Here is a 26871-nt window from a genome sequence, read left to right on the forward strand (position 1 = left end):
TCCTTTTAGAATAATTTTATTTTTCTTCATGATGCATTTCCTGAAATTCCTTTTAGAAATCGGGGAGAGGTTATGATGATGATGGTGATGGTGGTGATGGTGATACCTACCGTTCATTGGGTGTTTATCATGTTCCAGGCACAGTACAAAATATTTCACATACATTACCTCATTTAATCTTCACAACAATCCTTTGAGGCAGGTACTACTATACCCATTTTATAGGCGATGAAACGAAGGCTCAGAAATGGTAAGTGATAACCCAAGCTCTGACGGAGGTAGTGCCTTGCTTTTTATCCATTCTGTTTGATTTCACTGTCTAAGCTAGTATAATCCAATATAAATATAATGGGAACCACACGTGCCATTTATAAATGTTTAGTAGCCACATTAAAAAGTAAAAGGAAATCAGTGAAATTAATTTGTGTGTGTGCAAGCTCCGCCTCCCGGGTTCACGCCGTTCTCCTGCCTCAGCCTCCTGAGTAGCTGGGACTATAGGCACCCGCCACCAAGCCCGGCTAATGTTTTATATTTTTAGTAGAGATGGGGTTTCACCATGTTAGCCAGGATGATCTCGATTTCCTGGCCTTGTGATCCACCCGCCTTGGCCTCCCAATTTTAATAATATACTTTACTTAACCCAATGTATCCAAAATACTATCACTTCGACGTGTAATCAATCTAAACAGTTATTAGTGAGAGGTTTTCTGTTCTCTCCCTATCAGTCTTTATAATTCAGTCTATATTTTACACTTACAGTAAGTCTCAATTTAAATGTTTTATTTTCATTAGTAATACTGATCTGTATTTAGATTCATAAAATGTATAGCTGAAGAAGTGGATACATATACACAAGTTGTTCCAAATATTCTTAAGTGAATTGGGTATCAGTTTTTAAATTAAATTTTAAGGTAACGGAAGTTAAGTAAATGAGAAGTTCAGTTTCCCAGTCTCATTAGCCACACTTCAGTAGCTGGTGGTTGTCAAATTAGTACAGATCATAATTCTTAACCACTTGGCTCCACAATTTCCCCTAGTAGAGTTCTTGAAAGGCTTAGCCATGCCTAGAGCTTATGGGTGGGGAGATGAAGGGGGTGACTCCAAGGCTGGGCTCTCAGAAGGGACCTGGCCTTTATGGGGTGCTGGTTCTGCTCATTCTCATCCTCCATTGCTGGAGAATCTTGCAACTGTCTCTTGTAGTGCCTTGGTCTGTGTTGAGGGTTTTCTTAAGGTTTTTACTTTGGAGTTCTTTGTCAGGAGACTTAAAGGAGTAGATAATAAGATACTTGTGGCAGGGATTGTCGAACAGCACAGGTTACTCCTGCAACCCTGGAGATATCCAAGCAGCCTGGGAGACGGTCCTAAATAGCCCTGTTTGTGACCACGTTTCCATTGCTTCTCCCCCAACCTCATCTCCTTGGCCTGTCCATGGGTGGCCAAGAGCCAGAGGCAGGAAGTTAAGAAAGTTAGGAAGAGAGCAGAAATAAAAGAGGCAGTGAGAAGGAGAAGAAAAGAGAAAAAGAGAGAGTGAATTCTTGGAAGAACTCATCACACCATCATTCAGCCACTCGCTCTCTATTCTCATCTACTTGTCAGTCGTTTTGCTTCCTGCATGAGCCAGGCCAGTTCAGGCATTGGTAACACAGAGGTGAGTGGGACAGAGCTGGCCTTGGGGTGGTCAGGGTAGACCGTTGTCATTTAGTGTGACGTTAAGCTCCTATTCCCTTCTTTTCAACAGCAGGAACCTATGAATGAAAGTGGCTAAAAGGAGAGTCCTTTGTTTTTAACGTGTGTTACCCACAGTGTGACCTGTTTTACCCTAGATGTTTTGAGACAAATTATATACTTTTGGCCTCATTACTTCTGTGTCTTTTCCTTTTGTGTAATATGTTTTAGTACAAACCTTTATCTGAAACTGATGGTGTCAGATATGTGTCGGAATTCAGAATGTTTGGAATTTAGTAATATATTGACATATCTTCTGTATTTTATAACAACCCTGGTAGGGTCTGAGGCAGTACCCTGTAACCAAATCTAATATTTCTACAGCAAAACTTACACATTCTCACAAGAAATGGGATAAATAAAGACTGCAAGTAGTATCAGGCCAATTCGACTATGTTCAGGTTTTACCACCAAATTACTTTGTATAATACTAAGGTGAAGAACCTTGTTTTCAGAGCTTTTGGGGTCTCAGAATTGCATTAAGCATATAGCCCTATATTCTCTACCTGCATAGTTGCATGAACAAGGGGATCAGTTCTTGCTTGTATGTTCTGGGAAGAATACCCAGTGTATGACTTGTAGAGTGTGCTCTGTGGAACATTTGTTCCCCAAGACTCTCTGTAGTGAAGGCTGATGTGGTGGAGGTCACAGCATTTTGAAAAAGCTGTGTGATGTATCCGGTTCTAGGAGACTCTCAATTACCCATGTGGGAGTTCTGAGGAGTCAGAAATAAATGGATTTGTTGGTGTTTAACTTACTGTCTTTCCTCTAAGTTTGATCTTGGCCCTCTTTTTGTCGGATGACCACCTGACTATAGAGATAGTATTCTGCAGACCAGTGGCCCTACATCTCGGTTTGCTGGGACAACCCTGGTTTACTCCCATTATCCTGGTGAAATTAAGAGCATCCATTTCATAGTGTGCCCCAGTTTCAGTGATAAATTATATAGTCTTCCTGTCCATAGACATTTACAGAATGCATACTGGCACATGTGACTTAGGTTTATCCTCATTTTGTAGATAAGGCAAACATTTTCTGTTAAGGGCCAGAAAGAAAATATTTTAGTCTTTGCAAGCCATACAGTTTCTGTTGCAATTACTCAATTCTGCCATTGTACTATGAAAACAGTCATAGATAATATGTAAATGAATGGACCCCGCTGTGTTCCAACAAACCTTTATGTGCAAAAACAGGTGGTGGGCTGGATTTGGCTTCCGGACCATAGTTGAACCCTGATGTACATGATAAAGCTGATGTCCAGAGTTGCATAGTGAAGTCCAAGAGCACATAGCAAATTATTGGCAAAGCTGAGAGCAGATCCCAGATACCCTACTCCCTAGACTGTCACCACTGTATCATTGACTATAGACATCAAGTCTCTCTAAAAGCTCACAGGCATGGTCAGTGAGGCTTTAAGGTTCCAATTAGAAACCCGATATATAGGACCAGATGCAAATGGGTACAGGATGGGGCCACAGGTGGAAGTACAATGAACAAGAAAATTGACCCAGTACCGAGACAGTCACACCATTTCCATGCTTTTTGATGAGGCATGGAGGGAAAAGGACATTTCTGGAGTACCCTCTATGTTCACACCCTATGAGAGGCATGAGATCTGTGCAATAGCCCCCTCTATTAGGTAGCAACATGTCCTATCTTCCAGCATAGGAAGCACTATTGGTAAATTCAGATCCCCATGATCTTTCCTAGGTCCTCTGGCTCCAAGCTCTGCTTTGCCTTTAGGGAAAATAGCTTGCCCTTGCTGAGAATCTTCTTCCTAGCTGTGTAATGTTAGCTATATCCTGTCATATTTCAGAATCACAGTTTCTTCATCAGTAGAACGGAGAGGATATTAGGTATGACAGGCCCTTCTGCAAATGGAATTAGAGAACATATATGTATCATCATGTCAGGTATATTAGTCTGTTCGCACACTGCTATGAAGAACTGCCCAAGACTGGATAATTTATAAAGAAAAGAGGTTTAATTGACTCACAGTTCTGCATGGCTGGGGAGACCTCAGGAAACTTACAATCATGGCAGAAGGGGAAGCGGGCATGTCTTACATGGTGGCAGGCAAGAGAGGGCTGGTGAAGGAGGAACTGTCAAACACTTATAAAACCATCAGATCTTGTGGTAACTCACTCACTACCACAAGAATAGCGTGGGGGAAACCACCCCCATTATCCAGTCACATCCCACCAGGTTCCTTTCTCAACATGTGTGGATTATAGGGATTATAATTCAAGATGAGATTTGGGTGGGCACACAGAGCCAAACCCTATCAGCAGGCTTGCAGTGGGCCTCAGCAATTGTTGGAAGGAAGAAAAAAGGAAAAGAGGGCAAAAGAAAGAAAGGGGAAGGAGGAAGGAAGCCCTTTTAAAATAAATAGCCAGTGTTGTTTAGCCTGTACTCAGTAACCTCCTTGCCATCCCTTGGATAAGCAGCTTCATCTGGGAGAATTTTCTGATTAGAACCTTGTTGGCTACTACAGCTTCATTACATTTCCTTGGCTGAGAGCAGCAGTTTGGAGATATGTTATACACACACAGTCACTAATGGATACTCAGCCACAAACACCGCAGAGTGCACACATAGGGGCAAACATCCACAGACTCTCAGATTCAAAACACACTTGCACATGCACACATAGGTACAGTGGCAAGAAAAGGGGGCCTATCAGAAAATCCAAAGACACTAGCAAAATGGGTTTTAAAATTCACCAGACCTGGAGATCTGGTCCTGTACGTATGATTCTGTGGGCTAAATATGAATTACTGGGCTTAGGACCTGATGGTTTATGTATTAATTTATTAAAGTCATATTTTATAGTTCTAAAATCGACTTTTAGCTCTCTAATAAACACTGAAATTTCCTGTTTCTCATTAGTAAGCTTTCTGGCACCAGACTTTTGGCAAGGCCTGGGATAAGAACCTAACCTCTACCAGCCATCTCCTGACATGCGCCTTTTCTTGGGAAAGCAGGGGCTTATTTACTTTTAATTGACACATATTAATTGTGTGTATTTATAGGGTATAGTGTGATATTTTGATCTATGTATGTGTTATAGAAATACTTAATCAAACTAATGAACATATCCATTACCTCACCAACTTAACTTTTTTTGTGTACTGAGAACACTAAAAAAAAATCTATTCTTTTAGCAGTTTTGAAATACACAATACATTATTATTAAATGTGGTCACCACTTAGTGCTGAATGGCTATTAAGTCACGTGTACTTCAGATCACAGCTCCTTTCTAGGTGATACTAATTTGATTTCATATTTTCTAATGATTCTGAACTTTTTTGTTTCAGGATTAAAAAAAATAAAAGAACTTCTGTTAATTTTGCAACCATCTGCTTGCCCTAGTCTCTATCACCTGCCTAGGGAAAATTATATCTTATTCAGTAGTTATAATCACTATATAGGCTGCTGAAATTAAGGACTCACCCACCTTTGGTTCAACTGGACTTGAAACTCAGTCCCTTTCCCAGGAAATTCCTGCTATCTGGCACTCTGTAGATTTAGTAACTTGGAGTGGAGTGGAGTTTATCACAGTGGAGTGGAGTTTATCACAGTGAGGGGCCTACTCTACCACCCTTGGAATTCTATTCCACCTGCTCCCTTATCCATCCCACTTCTTTCCACTAAGCATCAAATCCTCCTCCTTGTCTTATACAGGTCTCCTTGGGCTGATATGGTAAAAAGTATCTCACTTAATTTTACCCTAAGCAATCTCTCCCCATGATAATATGTATATTTGAGGAGTTCTGATGTGACAGCATTTTTCTCTTCTCCTGAAGATGTTTGCAGCCCCTTGAAATTTTTGCCATTCAAGTTTTCTGCTCGAGAACTATCTATAAAAGATGAAGTTAAAGCACCAAGTCTTTTAAACCATGGCCTGATAAATCCACACCCTCCTCCAAGTGACCAAAACCACTTTTTGGAGGGGTTGAGCATCACTTATCTCAGAGCCTCTTGTGGGGAATTGCTTCCTGGCTTTGCACAAGTCCTCATGCACAGGGAGAGGTTTTCACCTTTCCATGCAAGCCCCATCTCTTCAACTCCTGCACCAGGAGGTCTCTAATGAGACCCATGGGCTGGAGCATGTGCAATAGACGGTAGGTCTACATGGCAGCCTCGGAGCTGAAGAGCATCTACAGAGAAGTTGGAATTCTCAGTCTGGGCCCTCTGCTCTAGTCCCTGTACTCAGGGTCTCGCCCTCCATATGCTGACTTGGAGTGCCACTGGGTATGCATGGCCTGTGTGAGTTCCCCATCCCTTCCCTACTCCCCTGCCTCTTGAAGACAGGAGGAAAACGCTACACCAGAGTCACCTCTAGACTTCTCTACTCACTCCCCTGACTCTCCCATTTCCTGACTTTCATTCCTCGAGGGCCTTGGTTGAATTTTCCTGAGAGTGTTCTTGGGTCAGAGATAACCATTCTCCCTCTCCTCAGGATACCTTGGCAGGTCTTTCCATCTCCGAGGGTCCTGGCATCACCTTGTCTCCTTGTGGTGTCTGTCCCTGGGAACTGGAGCTGGCTATCTGCTGGGCGGGACTTCCTGTGGCTAGGAGCCTCACATCAGAAGCATATTGATGGAGTGATCGTCTCCTTCCAAGGTTGTAGGTGTCTTCTGGGGCACCTTCTGATCATCCTCAGTGTCATTTTACACAATTACAGTCATAGATTATTACCATTTTTACTTCCTCTTTTTGTGAATTACCTGTTGAAGTCATTGGCCACTTTTTAATTGGAATGGTTTATTTATTTTTCTGTTGATTCTCAAGAGTCCTTTGCACACAAAAAATATTTTCGTATTAGCTGACACAGGTGTTACAAATATTATTCTCAGCCTGTCATTTGACTTTTAATTTTGTTTTAGATTTTTGCTAACATGCAAAGCACACTTGACACCATAGTTATTAAGAAAGCATTGTATAACTTTAAATAAGTTGGTTTTTAAGACATTGTCACTAATTTCTAGTTTTAGTTAATTTGGTTAGAAAATGCATAGGCCGAAAATTAAACAATTTCTTCTTCGAGGGATTTATTGAAGTTATATTGTAGCCTACTATATGATTTTTTTTGCAACTGAGCCATAGCATTTGAATAGAAGTTTCATTCTGTCTTTATATTTATTAACATATATCTAGGTAATACATTATTATTTACATTATGTATACTTGCTTTTTCCTATATGATTAGTCAAAGTCTAAGACATAGGTTAAAGTTTTCAACCCATGTCTTTTTCATCATTTTCTCCACTTAAGTCTCTTGACTCATGTGTTTTTTCTAAATGACTATTTAATCCACCTAATTTTTTCATTGTTATTTTCAGTTAAAATTCTACTTTGGGGCTTTCACATTATTTCTGCAACAACTGCTTTCTGTTTATTTGCATTTCTTTATTATGTCTTTGTTCAGCTTGTTCTTTTTAATGTTATTGAGTCATTCTGTTTTAGGTGTTCATCTTATAGCATACAATTAGATTTTGTTTATTTAGACAGTCTGAGAGCTTTTCTGTATTTTAACCCATTTATATTGTCACAACAGAAACATTTTTACTTTATTTTGTCATTTTTATTACACAGTTTGAATGCTTTTGTGCTATTTCTTTTAAATGCATTTACTGTGTATGTTCTATTTGCTTTTTTTTCTATGAACTTTGCTTTTGGTTTCCTTTGAATTATTAAAAAATATAATTAGACACATGATTATTTACAGGAAGGCTTTCTGTTTACTTTTCCCTCTGCAAGATGAGGTGGCTAGCACGTTACTTTTGCAAACTTTCCCCTACCTCTTGAATAATTTTGTTTGTTAAGTCTCTCTGAAGGACCCTGCTATCTTAGTAGACTATTCTTCCAGAGTGGCCATCATGCTGGAGCAACAGCTCTATGGTGTGACTGTCATCCCCAAGGCGCTTCACCTAACTCCCAGGCAGCCACATGCTGTTTCACAACAGATCCTATCACCTAAGGAAGCTGCCTCTTTTCAGCCATCACCATGATCTTCAGTGGTTCCCATTGGTTCTCCACAGTTCTTTTGTTACAGCTGTTGGAGTTCCAGGCCCTGGTGAGAACACTAGTCTTTGAATCCAGTGACCTGGAGTGACCACGTAGGCCACAAAAAGATTTCACGGGGAGGTTTTCCTGTTGGTCTCATCGTCTACCTTATATTCTATCCATTGACTTGAACTGAGGAGTAAAACACAGGAAAGGGAGGGTCCTTTTTAGAGGCTGTCAGGTGTTGGAGATGAAAACTGAAGACACTTTGAACAAGAGCAGTGGTTCTGATGTCTCGCTGGTTTTTTACCTCAAAAAAATGCCTGCTTCCAGTGGTTCATCCTAATAGCAGAGATATATGACATGGGAAGATTTGAGAAACGCTAATAAGGTAGAATAAAAAGGAAAATGGAGATGAGGGCTGAGGCAGAAGGAGAGGCCCACCCTGGTCTCCAGCTTGGGTGACTGAATGGGTCATAGTGCCACTTACCATATTCCATATTTCAGAAAGAATGGCCCGTTGGTCAATGAGGGAAAAGGTTTGAGGAGGAAGCTGTGCGGAATCTGCTGCATTCACGTCATTGATGTGTTACCTAGGTAGAAACATGGATCTGTGAACTGGATACGTAAGACGGATGTGTGGGTGAAAGGTGCAGAGCTGGGCTTGGGAGTTATCAGTGCATTGGCAGCTGTTGAAGGGAGAGTGTATGCAGTGAAAAGATGACTAACGGGAGCCCACGTTAGAAGGCAGGATGGAGAAGGAGCAATGCCTACAGACCTGTGGTAGAACAGGGCCAGATTCATGAGAAAAATCATAAGAATTAAGTGTTATCTGAGCCTAAATAGAAAAAAGACCCAGAAATGGAGAGTCCATGAACACTGACAGTTGTAGAAGAATGGTCAAGTTGTGACAATAATTCTAGTAAATATTTCTTGAGAATGTACCATGTGCCATACATTGTTTTAAGTGGGGTGTTAACTCCCTTAATCTAAAAAGTCACCCAATGAGGTAGACACTGTAATTAAAGATGCAGAAAATGAGGCACAGAGCAGTAACGTAACTTTCCCAAGACCACTAACTAGCAAGTGGCACAGCCAGGACTTGAACCTAGGTACTTGGAACCAGAGTTTAAGCACTGCACTATCTTCCTTCTTAAAGTAAGATAAAGACTGAAAATATCTACGGGATTTAGCAATTAGAAGATTTTTAGTATCTTCTGTGTAAGCAGTTTTAGGGGAAGTGTGGAACATGGAATCCAGATCATATTAGGTTGAAATTTTTCAATGGAGATTCAGGGAATGTTGGGAGTGAATGAAGATAAAACTACTGAGAATTGTAAGTGTTACTGAAACACAACTGGATGGTATTACAGAAAACCTACTGCTAAAGGGTAGTTTTTAAAGAATAGGAGAAGCTGTTGACATGTCAGAATTAGGGATGAAAGGGAGGATTTGGAGATATAGGATAGAGAGAGAAAACCAAAAAGAATCCAAAAGCTGGAAAATATAGCAAGAGTCCGGGTCAAGAGCACTGGTGTTCCTTGCAAAGAAGAGGCAGGGAATGATGTGGTTGGATATCAAGTCAATGGGTAAAATGTTAGAAGTCAGTCCCTCTCTTTCCCTCTTGCCTCTTGAAGATGTGGGTGTCTGCTGGGATTACATGGGTACATGTTGAAAGGGCAGCAGTTGTGTAAGGTACAGGATTGCAGAAGGCAGTTGTGTTATAGGCTTGGCAAAGTTGAAATAAAGGTGCAAAGGAATGGGTGCTTTAGGAGAGACTTGTATGGAGTCTGAGGAGCTCACATGGTAGCCTGGGCCTTCTGCATTAATAAGCCAAGGATTAGATAAGAAAAGCAGAGGTCCAGGCTACCACGTGTGCCTGAGGAGCAGGTCAAGAGGAGTCAACTGGGAGAAGACTGTGGGTAGAGATTATGCTGGAGTATGGGAAAGTGAAATTTCCAATTTCCAGAAGGTGAAAAATGAGGTGAAAGTAGGGCTAAAGTGGATTGGAGAAGGCCATTAGAACTAGAGAGGTCAAGGATGTTGGTCGTGCTACCCACACAGACATTGATATCTACTTGGTGAAGATACGGGTTGAGTGATGAGGGAAGCTAAATACATTACAAAATTTTTATGGAAATAGCAGTGTAGGTGGAAGTCAGTTGCCTTCTACTCCTGGATACCAAGAGGTAGATTGCCACTTATTTTTAAGAGTGTTGTTATAAATTCAAATGTAATACGTTCCTTGGCAATGTAGAATCAACTCATGGTAAACCCTCCTTGGCTTATGGTAACTTCCAAAGTAGGCATCTCTCTTATCCTTTATAAGAAAATTGGGATATTAGAAAGTAGTTCTCTGTAGAAGGATGGTCAAGTTGTGGCTTGACCCTTGAAGCTGCAATGAAAAAGATACAGATTGGGGTTTCCAAGACCTCGGTGTTTGGGTTGTTTTTCCTGCATCTAAGTGTTATTTCTGAAATTCATTACAAATATTCCATGCAACTGGCTCTTCCTTTGCTAGCTACCAAAGTGTGGCCTTTTTGCCTTGTGTTGAAAATCCCAGTCAATTGCCAGGGTAGCGTGCTGTCTTAATAGAAGGTTTCTTGGGTAGCTTCTGATGGGAAGTTGAAATATAAAGGGCTGGGGGCCGGGCAGCTTCCTATGATGAATGCCTACAACCGTTTCTGTGAAATTGACTACCACCCTGTGTGTTGCAGGTGATATTTGAATCCGTCTCATTGAAGGGTCATCCTGGCTACATTGCTGTGGACGAGGTTCGGGTCCTTGCTCATCCGTGCAGTAAGTATGTCCCTTCCTCCCAACACAGCCTTGATCCGTGCCAGACTGGGTAGCATAGAGCCTACAATCCCCTCCGTTCATTCAGCTCACAAACATCTCTCTCTCTCTCTCTCTCTCTCTTTCTTTTAATCCTTCAGAAATGCTTACATACTCAATGCAATCAGTCCTGAATAAATCCATAATTTTACCGGCCTGTTCAACAGGCAGCACCTCCAGGAATTTGCAGAGAGTGGCAAAACATCTTTATTTGAATCTCTCTCCATTATTAAGGGAGTCTAAAGTCCTGATTGTTTATTAGTGGGATTCAGACCACTGAAGTGGAAGAATTAGAGGGCTTTGGATAGAATCTTGTGCAATTGTCTTTAAAAAAATAAAGAACACCACCAAAACACTGAGCAAATTAGCACACTGTTCACTTACAGAGAAAAGTACCCTGAAGCTATTAATTCTTTTAAAATAATTTTAAATATACTCATCAGCTCCGTGTAGGCATAGAGGGAGATTTCTCATAGTGGTTAGTACTTATGGTACAGCGTCAAGAGTCCTCAAAGGCGTGCCACTCCTTCATACCCATCCACTTCTTTGCCATATTTAGTCTCAGACATTGGAATGTTTTTCAGCAGGGAGATGTGGTTTCTGGGTTTGCTAAATCTCGGAGGCCGTAAGTCCTGAGTACAGGTAGTTGAGATGACATCATACCCAGTGACATTTGGTTGGGGGGACTGAAATAAAACTGATTTGCATGGAGATTATGGCAGCCCCTGGGAGGGGTAGCTGGGACGCCAGGCCCACGAGTTTGTTAGTGTTCTACAGATTGGAGATTCCCAGTAGTTTCTCGGCAGCCATCCAGTTCTAGGTAATCCCCTGTGGGCTCTCTCCACTCCTCCCATATGGCCATGTGTCGTGCTTTGGGCTGTGGTGCAGTTTGCTGCTGCCTCCAGAGACATCATGGGTCCTCCTCTCCTTATGTGCTTCTCAATCCTCCCATTTAGGGACTATTCTGATTTCAGCCTCATCCATGTTGCTTTAATTGAAATGACTTTCCATTTCTGCTGCAATGAATTTGTCAGACCCTCAGATGTAACTTCCCTCCCTCTGCCTGGCACTAGAATGCCATTGTCTGACTCATTGTCTTAGAGCCCCTTCTCTGAAGGAATTTGGAACACATTACAAATTCTGAACGTTATTTTGAGAAACTCTGTTTGGGTCCTGTGCAGGACAGATCCTCTTTCCCAAGAAGCAACTGGTATCTTAGGAATGCTGATATGCTACTGGGCTCTTCGTTGCACTGGCTGAGAGTCCCTACCCTCTGGGTTACTTCCTGAGTCTTTTAGAATTTCTCAGATGGGTCTGTCATTCAGTCATGCCTGAGGAAATGTTTCTGTTGACCCAGACTTCATGTGAAGAGGATCCCAGAAATCCCCCCAGCTATGCAGGGTTTATGTAGTAGATAGGCATATGAATCTCCTTCCCCAGGGTGAAATACTCGCCACCCTGGACTCATGGGAGTCAGCATCAGCTGCTCATTGGAGAATGATCTTTGGTCTAAGACTGGGCAACTGTGTTGGGAGATGTCATCGCTACCTGTGGTCCATTTAATTGCATGCGCTCAACCTTGCACCACCTCCAGTTTCAAGGTAGTCTCTCTGAAACATGCCTTCTGTCTTCCTCATTCCCTGCCTACATCCCATCCACTCAGAGCATGCTTGCCTCTGCCACATCTACCTGTGTTCCTGCTTCTTACCTTGTGCTGGATGCTTGGACTTTGTCTTTCTAGTGGGTGACAGCTGGCTTTTCTCAGGGGAAAATAGCATGAGTCTTGCTACCTGGATCCCAGAACTTTGTGCTCTAATGGGAGTTTTCACTTCCATCCTGATGCCCAACCTTGACACCTGTCAAGCTGTAACTACCTGTCAAGCCGTAACTACCTTCAAGCCCAAAGTGGTAAAAGCTCTGCCTTACCTCCAAGCACTGACCATGGTTTGCTGTCACAAGCATATGCACCATTCTCTTTGATAAATATCCATGGGAGAGGGTTCTCTGGAGGGCACTGGAATGACTGTCCACCCCGCAAAGTCTCATGAGTCCTCTTGAAATTCTCCTTTCACTGGGGCTGCTCCTGAAGTTAGAATTCTCCTGACAACCTCACCCTCCTCCTGCAGAGGGGTGTGGGTTGCATGGTTATGAAATTGCTGAGAGCCAGTTACCCAGCAAATGGACCATGGGATATAACTCAGAAAGGCATGATCCTGGCTTTATGTCCACGTAATGTGCTTCTGTTGGGTTCAATCTCAGTGTTGAGGCAGCTTAAGCATAAACTTCCCAGAAACCACTATGTGAAGACCCCATAGGAGTGGCTGGAATTGGAAAAAATTCACCTCACTATATGGACAAATACTGGCAGTGTATATAATGCCTGAGGTATATCCACAGCTCATGAATCATGTGGAGTTGAGTAGGGCCTAGCAAAGTCGCTTTCCTAAGGACCAGTGCTCAGTCCATACCTAGCCCAGGTTTTTATTCTTTCTTTCAGCAAGCGCGTATGTCAGCTATGTGTTAAGAACTTTCCTAGGCACGGTGATACTTAAGTGACTAAGAAAGGTTAGGTCCTTGTACTCATGGTGTTTGATTAGCAGGAGAGGCAATGGAAAGAAAGTCACTAAATCAGTAATATTAAGTAACCCAAAATTTCAGATAGTGAAAAGTCCTGTGGATATAATAAGTGTGGGTGTCTGGGATATGGGAGGGCTTCTTGGATATAGTGGTCAGAGGAGATATCTTTGAAAATGTGACCTGAGCTGGGACTCAAATCACAGGAAGGAGTTCACAGTCTAGTGATTTGCGGGAGGGGTGCTTCAGACAGAGGTGACAGCGATTGCACAGGTCTTGCACAGGGAGTTGGCTTGATGCTGCCAGCATGTCCTGAGCATACAGAGCACAGGAGAAAGTGGTTAGGGCAAATGTTGGGCAGGAAAGCCTGGACCTTGGGCATCATGGTGAGTAGTTTAAATGTTTGTGTAAGTGCAGGGAGGCTCTGCTGCAGGGAGTGCTGCTGGAGAAGGGTCACTTGGGCTGCTCTGTGTTGAAGGACCATAAAGAAGATGTCAGGAAACCTAGGAGGAAGAAAGTTCTGGAGCCATGCAAGAGGCGGTGGTGGCCTGCACCAGGGTGGTTGAGGGACATCCATTCATCATCCAACAAGTATTTATTGAGCATGAGCTCCATGTCAGGCACCATTCTGGGTTTGTGGGAGTGAGAAAGACAGATTGACTGTCTGTCTTCATGGACTTCTGTTGAAGTGAAGGAGGCTGAAACAAAACAAAGTAATTATATGATTATAATCTATGTATTATATAATTATTATACAAGTATGATATAGAATATAGAATGATATAGAAGTATGTATTATATAAATGTAAGTTATAATATATAAATATATAATCATATAATTATATAATTTACATTTATATATAATATATACATTTATAGTTATATAATGTGATTATATAATTATATGCACAGACGGTGTGTTAGTTTGCTAAAGCTGCCATAACAAAACCCCTCAGACTGGATGGCTTAAGCAACTTAAATGTATTTTATTTTCTCACAGTTCTGGAGGCTGGCAGTCCAAAATTAAGGTGTTGGCAGCACTAGTTTCTCCTGAGGCTCTTTCTTTGCTTGCAAGTGGCTGTCTTCTTGCTGAGGCCTCACATGGTCATTCGTCTGTACTCACAGTCCCTTGGTGTCTCTCTGTGCATTCACATGTCCTTCTCTGTTGAGAATACTGGTCAGATTGGATTGGATTAGGGCTTTCCCTAAAGGGCTCATTTTAATTTCGTCACATCTTCAAAGGCCCTGCTGCTCAATATATTTGAGATACTGGGGGTTAGGGTCATATATCAAAAGATAAATCTGGGGGAGGCACAGTTCAGACCATGACAAATGATAAGCAGGGCAATGAAGAAACAGAGCATAGAGGTGGCCAGAGGTGCACAGATTAGAGACCCATTTAGGAGGCAGAGCCAACTGGTCTCATCTGATGAATTGGATTAGGAGTCAGGCCTCAGACATGGCGCACTCACAGATTTCCAGCTTAAGCAAGGTGGTGCGAGCCGGGGAAGAACTGAGCAGGCTGCCTTGTGAGGAGCCAGCTATGGGCCCCAGGGGCTGCTTTCAGGGATTACCTGTTATGCAACTGGATAGTAGCTTCTGAACTCCCCTTTAGACTAATGGTGCTTTTCCCCAACCTCCAGTCTTAGAATTTATGACTTCGCTCGTAGATGGTTAAAAATTTAACTATATTGAAATATATGCATTCAATTCAAAAAAGCCTGTGGACATAAAGTCTTTTTAATTCTCCCCTTCTGTCCTCTAAAACATATTTTCTATTAACATACGGTCAGAGTTTATCAATAAGTGATTCCACTAAATATTCCAAAAGTTCCAGGGAGCGAGTGACTGATTTGCAATTGTATCTTCCATTGATTGGCACTGAAATTAGAACTGTAGATAATCGCCTCCAAGCTCCCAAAACAGTAAGCAAAAGACAGGCGTAATACTCAAAGGAAATTATTTTCTCTTACAAAGGGAAACCTCTCATCTACATTTTATAGCCCATTTAACATTTTTGTGTTATTCTAAAAGTATTCTAGCCTTAGTTACCCTCTGCTGCTGTTTCTCAGTGTTAGCCATTAGCAGGGCCAAGGCAGTTATAACTGTGTGCCATAAATGTCAGTATGATTTTTCCAGTCTGTTTCAAAGTTTCTAGCTTCTAAGTTGACTTTTCTTTCCCCCTCACAATCTTGTAGGGCCATGTCCCTGAGCCCACAGAGTGTCTGTGGCATGTTTCTCCACAATTGTGTGGCTTCCTACTGAGCACTGGCAGGTTTAAAGAGCAAGATAAAGGGCACAATAATATGTCTTCAGATGCTGCACTGACATCTGCAGGAGTCTAAATGTCACCAACGTCAAGGCGTTTTTGCCCCAAATGCACAGCCAGTCTTCTGTTAAGCCCATTCAGTGGCACCCAATCTGGGCGGAATTGGGTCTTAGTGCGGAGTGAGTAGGAAATGCTTAGAACCACGAGCTGATGGCTGACCTGGGTACAAAGGTCAACCGTGTTTGGCTGAAGGTGAGTGAGTTGAAGCTCGTGGAGGATAAGTTCTCTCCCAGAGCAGCAGATGCTGCGGGAAGGCGACAGTTGGGAGAGCCTGTGGCTGATGGGCAGGCTGTGTGAGGGCATGGAAGAAGGAGGGTCAGAGAGGCCAGGAACACAGGGAAGAGGACCGAACAGGTCCTCCACATAAGCACAATCCCCAGAGAGCACTGCCTGTCATGAGCCAAGGATGACCCAGAGCCCCAGGGAGCAGAGACAATGGTCCTGAGCAAGAAGAGAGTGGTCTAGATCAGCTCCTGTGCTGGGAACTGCAATTGGGGCTGGCCTTCATGTGATGCCCACAGCGTACTGCATGGAGTGCACGTATGGGGCCGGATCGGGTGAGACTGGCTAGTGGAAATTGTTGCAGTTGACTTACATAGGAGCTACATATCAGAGACCGCAGATTGATAGAGCCTGCCTGCCCATATGTTTTGTTAATCCTGTATTGTGTTTTAATAACATGTTGAGTTTAGAGTGAGAGACTTCATGTAAAGTCTGGATTTCTTACTGGCCTTGAGAAATCAGATGTTTGACACCCCTATACAAAACATGCATGCCTGGCCTACCTCTGCTGAATTTAAGTAGGAACTGCCTCCTTTCAGTGGGACGCAGAGTCTCTCTCCATTTCCCTCCAGTCCTCACCACTCCTATTGTCTCCCCAGTGCTAAGGCTACTGGTGGATGCCAGTTGTTATTGTGCTTGCAACATTGCTTTTCTTATATAAATAAATGTTTATTTTTCTCAAGTCTCTATCCAAAGTGGGAAAATAAAAGATGGGGCAAGGAAGTTGTGTTTTTGTTCTGTTTTACAGCTGAACAACTTTATCAATTTACATAACTGGCTCTTGTAGGTGCATGCGTTCATAATCTCTGCTGTAAATCGCCAGTATTTGCCCAGAATATTCACACTAGGAGGCATTAAACATCTAAACTCTCTACCACTGAACCTAGAAGGGAGGGAAGAAGAGGAATTGAAGATGAAAGAATCAAGGTGAAAGGTCTGTTGCTAAGAAGGAGGAAGTGGAGAGGAGTCAGAGGCATGCCAGGGACATTGATCCAGAGAAGATTCATTGCTAATTGTACATATCCCAGAGGTTAAACCATTTTCTCAAAGGGTAAGGGAAGAGTGTTTCTTTGTAAAACCAAACACAGAGTTTCCCAGCATTGGAGCTAAGACTCTGCACTCCCTTCCCACCTGGGGTGGATGTGTTCACTCCCCCTTTAAACCTGTGGTATGAACAGACTTACAAGGTTCACTATATTTCCACTTCAAGAATGGACTTGAACTGATAGTTCCAAAAATAACTTTATAAAATGATACAGGAGAGCCAAAAGGAAACAATTTCAGACAATCGAAGCAGCATGGCATTTGTCAAGTTGACTAGATGCAGGAATTTTCAACTCTGAAAAGCCCATAGAAGTGGTTTTCCCTGGGCCTTGGGTCCTTGACACCAGCCAGCCATGGTGGTTCAAAGGTAGCCTGAGGGATCTCTGAGCTGCTGTTATTAGTTTAAAAACCTGAGCAAAAGTACATTGGGGAAATGGGGATACTGCCCACTTCCTGGATTTTTCTGGGGGTTTCCGTGAGATACGATGTGTCAAGTTCTTCAAATAGTGTCAGAGTCATCCTAAGTGATACATGAACTCTTCACTGAGCCAGGCCACTTCTCAAGCACCAATTCCACCCTGCCCAGTGCTCTCCCAAGAAGTCTGCCTAATTGTTCCAAGATTCTTGGCTTTTGCTGAGCTTTATAGGTGCTGACACAGATAGGTAGACCAAATATTTCAAATCAAGGAAAAATAGCAAGGAAAGGGGTCACTTTTAATAAAATATTTGGGAGCATGGAAAGAAACCTGAACCAGCAGCACAGCCCTGACTGGGAGCCCCTTCTGCAGACCCTGGAGTCTATCTGGAGACACCATCCTCATTCCCAGTGCCCAGGAGGCAAAGGAGCATAGCTGCTTGTTAAATGCTGAGTCTGGGGCTAAAGTGGACCTGGATTCAATTCTGTTTCTGTCTTTCACTAGTGCTGTGTAGCTTTTTCAGCACATTAAACTTGCTGAGCCTTGATTTCTGCCTAACAGGGAAATCATAATAGTGTCTGCTTTATAGGAACGTCATGAAGTTAAGTTAGATAGAGCATGCAAAGCATTTATCATAGTACCTGGCATTGTAGGAGCTCTCAGTAAATGACATTATTGTTACTATTTGCCTCTCTGTGTATTTGACTCCCTCTAGAAAGATGGCCAAAGCCTCCTGTTAAACCTCCTTGGTCATCTCCTAACTCTCCATTTGTTTCCATTCTGGGGGTGGTCCCAGTTCATCACTGATTTGATTGATAGCATAGAGATTCTTCATTGTGCCTCAGTGAAGAAACCAATCCTTCTAGATACAAGTTATCAGCCGATGGAGAGCTGTTACTTATGTTATTATTTGTAGAGAGCACGTAGGTGAGAACCCTTCTCCACAAAAAAGGAAAGAGATGGACCCAGGTTACTCAATATAAAACGTAGACTTAATACGAAGAGTGTCTGCTCGTACACACTCTGATTTTCATTTGAAAGACCTTTTCCCTGTTATGTCCAGTCCCTAGAATCAATACTCCCTCTCATGCTCAGAAAGCACCACCACAGAGTAAGACTCTGGGGTCTTGTGACATTGGGCACATTTCTAGAATTCTCTGTGCCTCCGTTCATTCACTGTGAAATAGAGAAAATAACACTACTGACTGCATTGGGTCAGGTGAGTTACTGCAGAGACACTTCATGTGGTACTTATCACATAGCAAGCGCTAAGAATGACAGCTACTCATGCTTTCCTTCTCTTTTCCTCCCTCTTCCATTCTTTGTCTTCCTCATCATCTTCCTCATCAGCATCGTCGCCCAGGCCAAGCGTACAGGTATCAGGCCCAAAGGTGCTTCACTACAGCTTTCTTTTTTTTTGCTTCTTGAGGTTACAGGGAAGCATCACCTATCATGAATATCTACACTCCTCCTGCCCCCCAATTTTTCTTCTAACTTTCGGTATCGTAGTTTCACCTTTTGTGCAATGCCAGCCCCAGAAGAATGATCAATTTGGGTGTATTCTAGGCATGTTTGTGCCAATTTCACAGAGCAACATTGCATAGCAGCTAGTAATAGGACATAGAGATCTAAATTCACGTCCTGTTTCCCTCACCCTCTGGATGTGTGTCTGTGCCAAATGATGATGTAAACCCTCAGAGCCTTGATTTTCTGATCTGTGAAATGGTGATACTGTCCCCTTCATGGATTTTTGTGAGGTTTCAGTGAGATACTGCGTGTAAAGTTCGAACAGTGCCAGATTCATAATAAGCGATCAATGAACTCTTTGCTGAGCTGGGCCACTTCTCAAGTCCCAATTCCACCCTGCCCGGTGCCCATCCTGAGCTGCCATCCACCAACAGGGAAGTGGTGCAGGCTGCTGAATCTCATTCTTATGTGTTCTTTGGTTTCTCTCTTAGGAAAAGCACCTCATTTTCTGCGACTGCAAAACGTGGAGGTGAATGTGGGGCAGAATGCCACATTTCAGTGCATTGCTGGTGGGAAGTGGTCTCAGCATGACAAGCTTTGGCTCCAGGTAAGCGTGACAGAAGCCTCTGCTCAGACTTGTTAGGATAAGAAAGGGAAAAGAAGAAATGGAAGGAAGCAGCTCTATGGCAACACAAGTGTATTGAACAAAGACCTGAGGAGGAGGACACCAGCTAGCACTGGAGCCCGCCCCTGCTTACAAACTGGGGTAATTATAGGTCCAGGTGGGAGAGGTCTGGGCTTGTGAGATGGGGTGGGTGGTGTGGTCAGCTGCTGATAAGCAAGGAGTTTCCTGGGGTCAGGTGGTTAAGTCTGGTACTTCTCTGGCGGGATGTGTCTCATGGCCCGAGCTCCAGTAGAATTTTCTGCTCTAACCAGCATTTGCAAAATGGCAGAGGTTTACAAAATGGGGCAGCTTGGGCTAACAATGCTGCCTTCTCCCTTGATAAGGGTAGAAAGTGTGTGCTGTGGCGAAGGGTTTGCTGTGTAAGGGGAAGGGATATTTTTAAAGTACTTCTGTTCCTTTGATGGTGCCCTGCATCTTGTTAAATCTTAACTGCAATTCTGCTAGGCAGGCATTGGTATAACCATTTCATACATGCAGAAACCGAGACCACAACCTCAAAGTTCTATAACTGGAATTTGTAACTGTGACCTTTTCCAACTACCCTCTAACAAACTTTGTCTTTTAATTGTAGATTACTAGGGCTAAGGCAAACGGAATATCTTAGGTTCTGGGTATGTGGTTGTCATGTAATCTTAACTGGAAGGTTCTTGGATATCCAGTGATTGACTAGTACATCTGGATAAAATTAGAGAGTTGCTCTTTATGGGAATTTTTCACTAAAATGAGCAATCTGTCTGTTCTTTGGTTAAATAAGTCCATTAGTAAAGTCCATCAGGGAAGTGTTTTAAGCTTGAATTTGCCTTCCTGTTATTTCTGCTAATTCATGCTACTTTCCAAGAAAGATGAGAAAGGATCTCTTTGAGTGGGGGTTAGAGACAGAGGGCGACACACAGAACTAAAACATAACTTGTTAGAACATTAGCATACTTGTATTAATACCAACACAAATAGCAAGTTTTTGGAGCAGCGCAGAAGTGGGAGCTGTGCTGTTTGGTGCAGGAACCACTAACCATGTGGCTGTGGTTATTTAACATTAAAAAAATTATTTCTATACAAAAATTAGCTGGTCGTGGTGGCGAGTGCCTGTAATCCTGGCTACTTGGGAGGCTGAGGCAGGAGAATCACTTGAACCTGGGAGGTGGAGGTTGCAATGAGCTGAGATTGCACCAGTGCACTCCAGCATGGGCAACAGAGCAAAACTCCTTCTCAAAAAAAAAATATATATATATATAAATAGCTTTATTGAGTTATAACTGAGATGTGATGTTTAAAGTATACAGTTTTAATATGTTTATGTGTGAAAGTATTACCACAATCAAGATATTGAATGTACGCATGACATCCAAAATTCCATTCCCATGTATAATCACTTCCTTCTGACCTCCCCACTCCCATCTGTTGCAGGCAACCCCCAATCTGCTTGCTGACAATACGTATTAGCTTGCATGTTCTAGAATTTTATATAAATGGAAGCATGCAGTGTGTACCCTTCTTTCCTACAACATACTTATGTTGTTGTGTATAACAATATTTATTATTTTTTGCTAAGAAATATTTCATAGAATGGATGTGCTACTATTTGTTTAGCCATCTACCTGTTGATGGATACCTGTTGGGTTGTTGGCAGTTTCTGGCTGTTACAAAGAAGTTGCTGTGAGCATGCATGTGTGAGTCTTCGTATGGACATGTTCTTTCATTTCTCTTGGGTATGAAAGTGAATTAGAAGTGGAATGGCAGGGTCATCTGGTAGATATATGTTTAACTTTAAAGACCAACGAGCTGTTTGAAAAAATGGTGGTACCATTTTACGTTCCTACCAGGAGTCTATGAAAGTTCTAGTTGCTCCATATCCTCACCAGCACTCATTATGGTCAGTCTTTAGTTTTAGCATTTGAATAGGTGTGTAATGGGAGCACGTTGTAGTTTTAATTTACATTTCTTTGAGGACTGATGATACCAAACATATTTTCATGTATTGTTTTGCCTAGCTGTCTCTCCACACACTTTGCTGGAAGTTCATGTTGTCACTTCTCTTCTTGAATTTAAGCCATTTCCTGCAGTTAGAAAATCCTTGGGAGTAAAGAGCCCATCTAGGGGCCAACAGTTCTTCCTTGCCACTTAGCAGCACTGCAGAGTGAAATACCTGTTCTTTCTGCTTCCCAAGGTTGCTTGCAGACCACAGGAGAGCGCAGGAAGCCTCCGCATGTCACCTCAGTATTCGGTAGTGTTATTTACTCTTTTCATAACAATTAGTGTTCAGATGTATTAGGCTGCCAAGAAGCTGTGTGATTTCAATGGCATTGCCTCAGGTGGGTCATGAGAATGAGGCAGGACCATCACAATATTTTCAACAACTTTGTTTGGGTTTTCCAATTATTTTCTGATTGTTATTGTGGCAGTTCTGAGTTGCATGCCCTGAACCTTGGGTCTGTCAGTGGGAGGATGTTAAAGGAGATCATAATTGAATATTTGAAGAAAACAGATGGAAACACATGACATGGAGCTCTTCCACGTCTTATCTTCTTGTCAGTGTAAACCAAATCTTATTTCACAAAACGTCTTCCAGGTGGCTTTCAATGGGACATAAAACATGACAAGATATCATAAATTAAAAGTGAGGCAACACCAGATAGAAGGAAAAAATACACAGAGCTGGTAATAATGCAAAAACCGCATTTCTGCACACCTGTTACTAACTGGCGGGTCACACACACAGCCTGCAGCTTTGTAACCACTAGTGGAATAAAGGAAACTCGTCAGATACACAGTTCACAATGTCTGTGAGATTAAAAAAAAGCAATTGCTCAGGAAAATTCTACCTGTTGTTCACACAGAAGCCAGACAGGAATTGTTCCCAGGAGTCCCTGTAAAGAAAACACTGTATGATGCAATGAACAGTTTTCCCCACCACAGTCTTACTGAGGTCACACAAGTGAGTTTCACAGGCCTGTTTCTTATGACGGCTGTGAGAAAGCAGTCTGGGGAGGAGAAGGCGGAGAGAGGGATGAAGTGGACAAGAAGATATGGCAGCATCCGCTGCTGTCTGCCAATCTGTCTCCATCCTGGGGCACTTGAAACGTATCTGGGAAGTGAATAGATTCAATAACGATTTTTCCAAGGAAACTTCCCTAAATATTGTCTCTCTCATCTACATTTCAGAAAATATGGGGAGGTACACAGTTTATATTGTGCTCTCTGACAAATACCTGTGTGGCTAGGTAAGTCCAGGCTTATATGCAGTAGGGTAATTGGAAGTAGATTGTATTAGTCAGGGTTCTCCAGAGAAGCTGTGTGTGTGTGTGTGTGTGTGTGTGTGTGTGTATAATTTTATATATTTTCATATGTAATAGTATGTTATATATTATATAACATGATTATATATAATTATGTTATCCTATATTATATATAATAATATATTATATAACATAATATATAATATATAAAATATATAATTATATGTAATGAATATATTTATATATTTATGTATAATCTTTATATAGCACTTATTAAAGAAAATATTTATACATTTTATAAAATATAAAATATATTATAAAATATATTAAGGAAAATATTTATATAAGTATATATTAATATATATTTGTGTATATATAGTATTTTTTAATGAGTGTTTCCTTATAGATGGAAACAATTCCATCCATAGTAAGTCTTTTCCTTCCATATATAATAAGTCCTTCCTATGTGGAAGGAAAGGACTTAGTACAAGGAATTGACTCATGTGACTGTGGTAAGTGAGAAGTCTCATGATCTCCCATCTGCGAGCTGGAGATCCAGGAATGGCAGTGGTGCAATTCCAGTCCAAGTTCAGGAGAAGACCATTATTCCAACTCAGGCAACCAGGGAGGAAGCAAAAGGGGCAAACTCTTCTTCCCCTGCTTTTCTGTTCTATTCTTCCAGAGGTTGGATGGTGTCCATTCATGCTGGGGAGGGCCATGTACTTTACTGAGTCCACTGATTCAAATGCTCATCTCATCCAGACACCTTCACAGACACACCCAGACATAATGTTTAATTTGGGTACTCTGTTAGAGTCAAGTTGACTCATAAAATTAACCGTTGCATAGGTTAACATCTTTCTACGAAAAGAAGGCATCTATCAAGACTCCTGCCACCCCAGAGATGATCACAGCCACCATCCAAGACAGGCCAAGGCAGTGGCCAGTTTCTCATGAGATGTTTCTTCAGATGTGTCCCAGCACTGGAGGACTGGCTGGCACTCTCGCCATTGTTCTGCCTCCTATAATAAGGCTGCGGTGACTTAGCCTGAGAATTTCCAAAGCAAATGAAACAGGCACACCATGGCCAAAAGAGTCTCTAGAAGACAGCTACAGCAGGCCTACTGTTTAGCAATGCTACTTCCTGATGTAGCTTCTGAGATATGCTGAGGAGTTTCGCTAAGTTACTGAAAGTGGTAACTTTTCAAATCAGCCAGTTGTAATTTAGGGAAATGAAGATGTTGTTTCCAGGATGGCAGGTATGTCAGTGGCTCTTCTTTCTGACAATGATTAGAAAGCAGCCAGTGGACTCATAGTTTGAGATAAATCCCTGTTGCCTGTGTCATGGAATGCTGGCCTTCCTTTCTGTAGAGTGGGACTTTATAGCTTGCTTTTCCTTACGTGGTTTTGGGTCATAAATTAACACGTTAAAAGGAGGACCAGCCAATGCCTTTGTTTTGCACCCCTCTGGAAGCTTTATATGTCTTTGGAAGACCCCATCTGTTGGTGCTGGCTTTTGTGGAATTATAGTTCAAGTTCTACATGAGAATCAATAGACAGGACCGATGCAGAAATGCAAACACGTGAGCCTAGAACAATGGTAGTGAATCAGGGAAAAGGATTATAGAAGGATAGTAAAAAATTATAAGCAAGTTTTTCTTGTCCTAGGATCATGTCTCCTTGAGGTGAAGTGTATGATGACATGGTCTGTGGTGGAAGGGGCTCAGTCATAACTTGCTTATTCCTTATGTGATACATTGGCCTGAGGAATCTGGACGTGTAACTTTGCAAGCAGTTTTTCAAGCAAGGAGATGGTGTGCATTCTAAGGGGAATAGCCACTAAGCAAAGTAGTCTACAGTTTTGTGGAGTCCTTTAAAAAATGAAATTCAGGGTACAACTAGGTGGGACTATACCAACATAATTATAAGTGTAGCACAGTGGAAATGTAAATGGGTACCAGTTTTCTGCAAGATAATTAGGCAGTTGATATCTAAAGCCTTAAATGTGCGTATTTTTCCAACGAGTAAATTTACTTATGGAAATTTACCTAAGGAAATATCCAGAGATGGGGACAAAAATGTATCTGCAAGTGTGTTCAGTAGGACAAAAGGCTAGAAAGAACCTACGTTTTCAGCAAAAGAGATTAAGTAAATAAGGGAATGGTATCATTAAATATCAGATTATACAGGTATATTTAATAACATTTTCATAACAGGTAAGTGAAAAGGATGAGTTATAGAGTCACATAATAATATATTAAGCTTTATGAAAAATAAATACACATATACATGCTCATATACATAATGTATATAAATATATATAATCTGTATATATTTACGTATATACATACACACTCCTATAACTGCATGAAACACATATTAAGACACTTAATTGATTGTAATAATAGATTATGATGCTTTTTATTTTCAGCACCATTCTTTTCTGTTTTATCCAAATAATCTAAAATGCATACACTAAACCAACATAAACAAAATGCTACTATAAAAAAGAAAGATGGTCACTTTTTCCCAGTTACAGAATATTCCTAGTAAGAAGCCATGTACCCTAGAACATAAAGTATAATAAAAAAATAAAAATAAAAAATATAAAAAAAGAAGCCTTTGCTGGATTTGGCATAGCTAATTCCAACAGTGAGGACACAGGTTTTTCCCACACCCCCATCATCACTATCAGACGCTACTCATCCAGAAGGATGTTTAGAGACAGGAGAGTGTCCTCCTGCCTTTATCAAGGAGCATGGCGGATGGGGCTCCTTCTTTGAATTCCTCAGGGACTCCAGAGCAGAGTCTGTCAGTCCTACCATGGAGCTGACTTTCAGGCTTCCCTACAAAGGATTCGCTCCACGAGTTGTTTATATGACAAATAACATTGAAAGACTCTCAGAAATGAAGCCATGTGTCCAAACGCCCTGTGCAGATCTCTGTAGGGACAGTGTATGTTTTCAGGCAAGTTGCATGCACTGGACTGGGAGCAGATCTGAATCTGGCAGGAGAAGGTTCCTGCCTGCGCTCTGAGCCTATAGGCCCATAGCAGCAGCCGCACCAGGGTTGATGAGCTGAGGAGGCTCCTCAGTCTTTACTGCAGCTGGTTCGCCCAGTAAACCTGTTTCCTCATTCCTGCAGGGCTGCTGCTGGCCTCTGAGGCTGTGAGTGTTTGGGAGACCAGCTCCTCCTCCAACCTGCCTGCCTCTGAACCTTCTGTGTGGGATTTCTGTTGACAATCTAGTGGTCACGCTGCAACTAAGCATTGATGATAATGTAATGATACTATGCATAACAGCTGATGTTTATTAAGTGCTTACACATTGGATGTATTTAATTCTCATAATCAGTCTTTCAGGTAGGTGTGATTGTATTCCCATTTATAGATGAGGAGACTGAGCCTTAGATGGGTAGATGATATCCTCGGAATTACACCGGCAGTGAGCAGCAACAGCATGATGTGAACGAACATAGATCCTTTTTTTTTAGTCCTGGGCTCATTCTTCCTTGCCTACCTCATGGCCCTGTTACCTTGGGTTACACTCCAGCCTTTCCTTCTATACAGGAAGCTTTCTATTTAAAAACAGATTTCTTTATTTAGCATATATTTACACACCTACGCTGAACTAGATACTTAAGTATGTTTTAATTTCTCAAATCTACATGAGATCAATGAAATAAAAATGCCCTTGGAATTATTTTTGAATTGCCTCCCCACCCCCCGGTTGCCTTCTTAATTCTCTTATCCCCTTCTTAGCCACATTCTTTAAATGTGATGTCTACACGTGAATGAGGCTTTCTTCAGTGCCCACCTCTTCCAAGGAGTGGCCCTTGTAAATGTCCCCAGTGCTTTCCTCATTGCTATAGCCAAGGGGTGCGTCTCAGGCCTTATACTTTTCAGATTTGATGATGCTGACTGCTCTCTCCACAAAAATCTTACTGCCCACTTGAAACCGTCTATCAATAACTATGAAGGGCCTAAAATTTTACCTTATTTGGAGGCTCCCAAGGTAAACTGCCACAGTGGCATAGATGCTGACAGAAGACATGAGACTTCTGGGTCAGAGACAAAGAACTTTATTATTCACTACACAGCAAGCAGCAAAAGTTTGATGTTCTCATTAGTTTCCTTTGTCCCCCACCAAGCCCTGTGAGACTGATGCCAGGTCCCTCCTGACTCTTTGTGGGAGTTCTAAACCCAGAAATCAACCCAAAATGAGCAGTCAGCCATGTACATAGTGTTTCAGCACAGCTAATCAAAAATGATT

At 41.9% G+C, this 26871-nt stretch overlaps 1 protein-coding gene across 17 annotated transcripts in view; it reads left to right on the forward strand.

Annotated features, from left to right (window-relative positions):
• Positions 1-26871, forward strand: part of LOC105496374 (protein tyrosine phosphatase receptor type T) — a 1121698-nt gene that overhangs the window by 400816 nt on the left and 694011 nt on the right. For all 17 annotated transcript variants that reach the window (XR_011613330.1, XM_071079282.1, XM_071079290.1 and 14 more), the window contains exons 4-5: positions 10453-10534; positions 19174-19289. Coding sequence is in view for 16 of the 17 variants with exons in the window: in XM_071079282.1 (XP_070935383.1) it covers positions 10453-10534; positions 19174-19289 (198 nt within the window). In the remaining variant the exon portion in view is untranslated. The remainder of the gene's footprint in view (positions 1-10452; positions 10535-19173; positions 19290-26871) is intronic.

Source organism: Macaca nemestrina, chromosome 15 (genome assembly GCF_043159975.1).
Source record: "Macaca nemestrina isolate mMacNem1 chromosome 15, mMacNem.hap1, whole genome shotgun sequence".
Taxonomy (NCBI): Eukaryota; Metazoa; Chordata; class Mammalia; order Primates; family Cercopithecidae; genus Macaca; species Macaca nemestrina.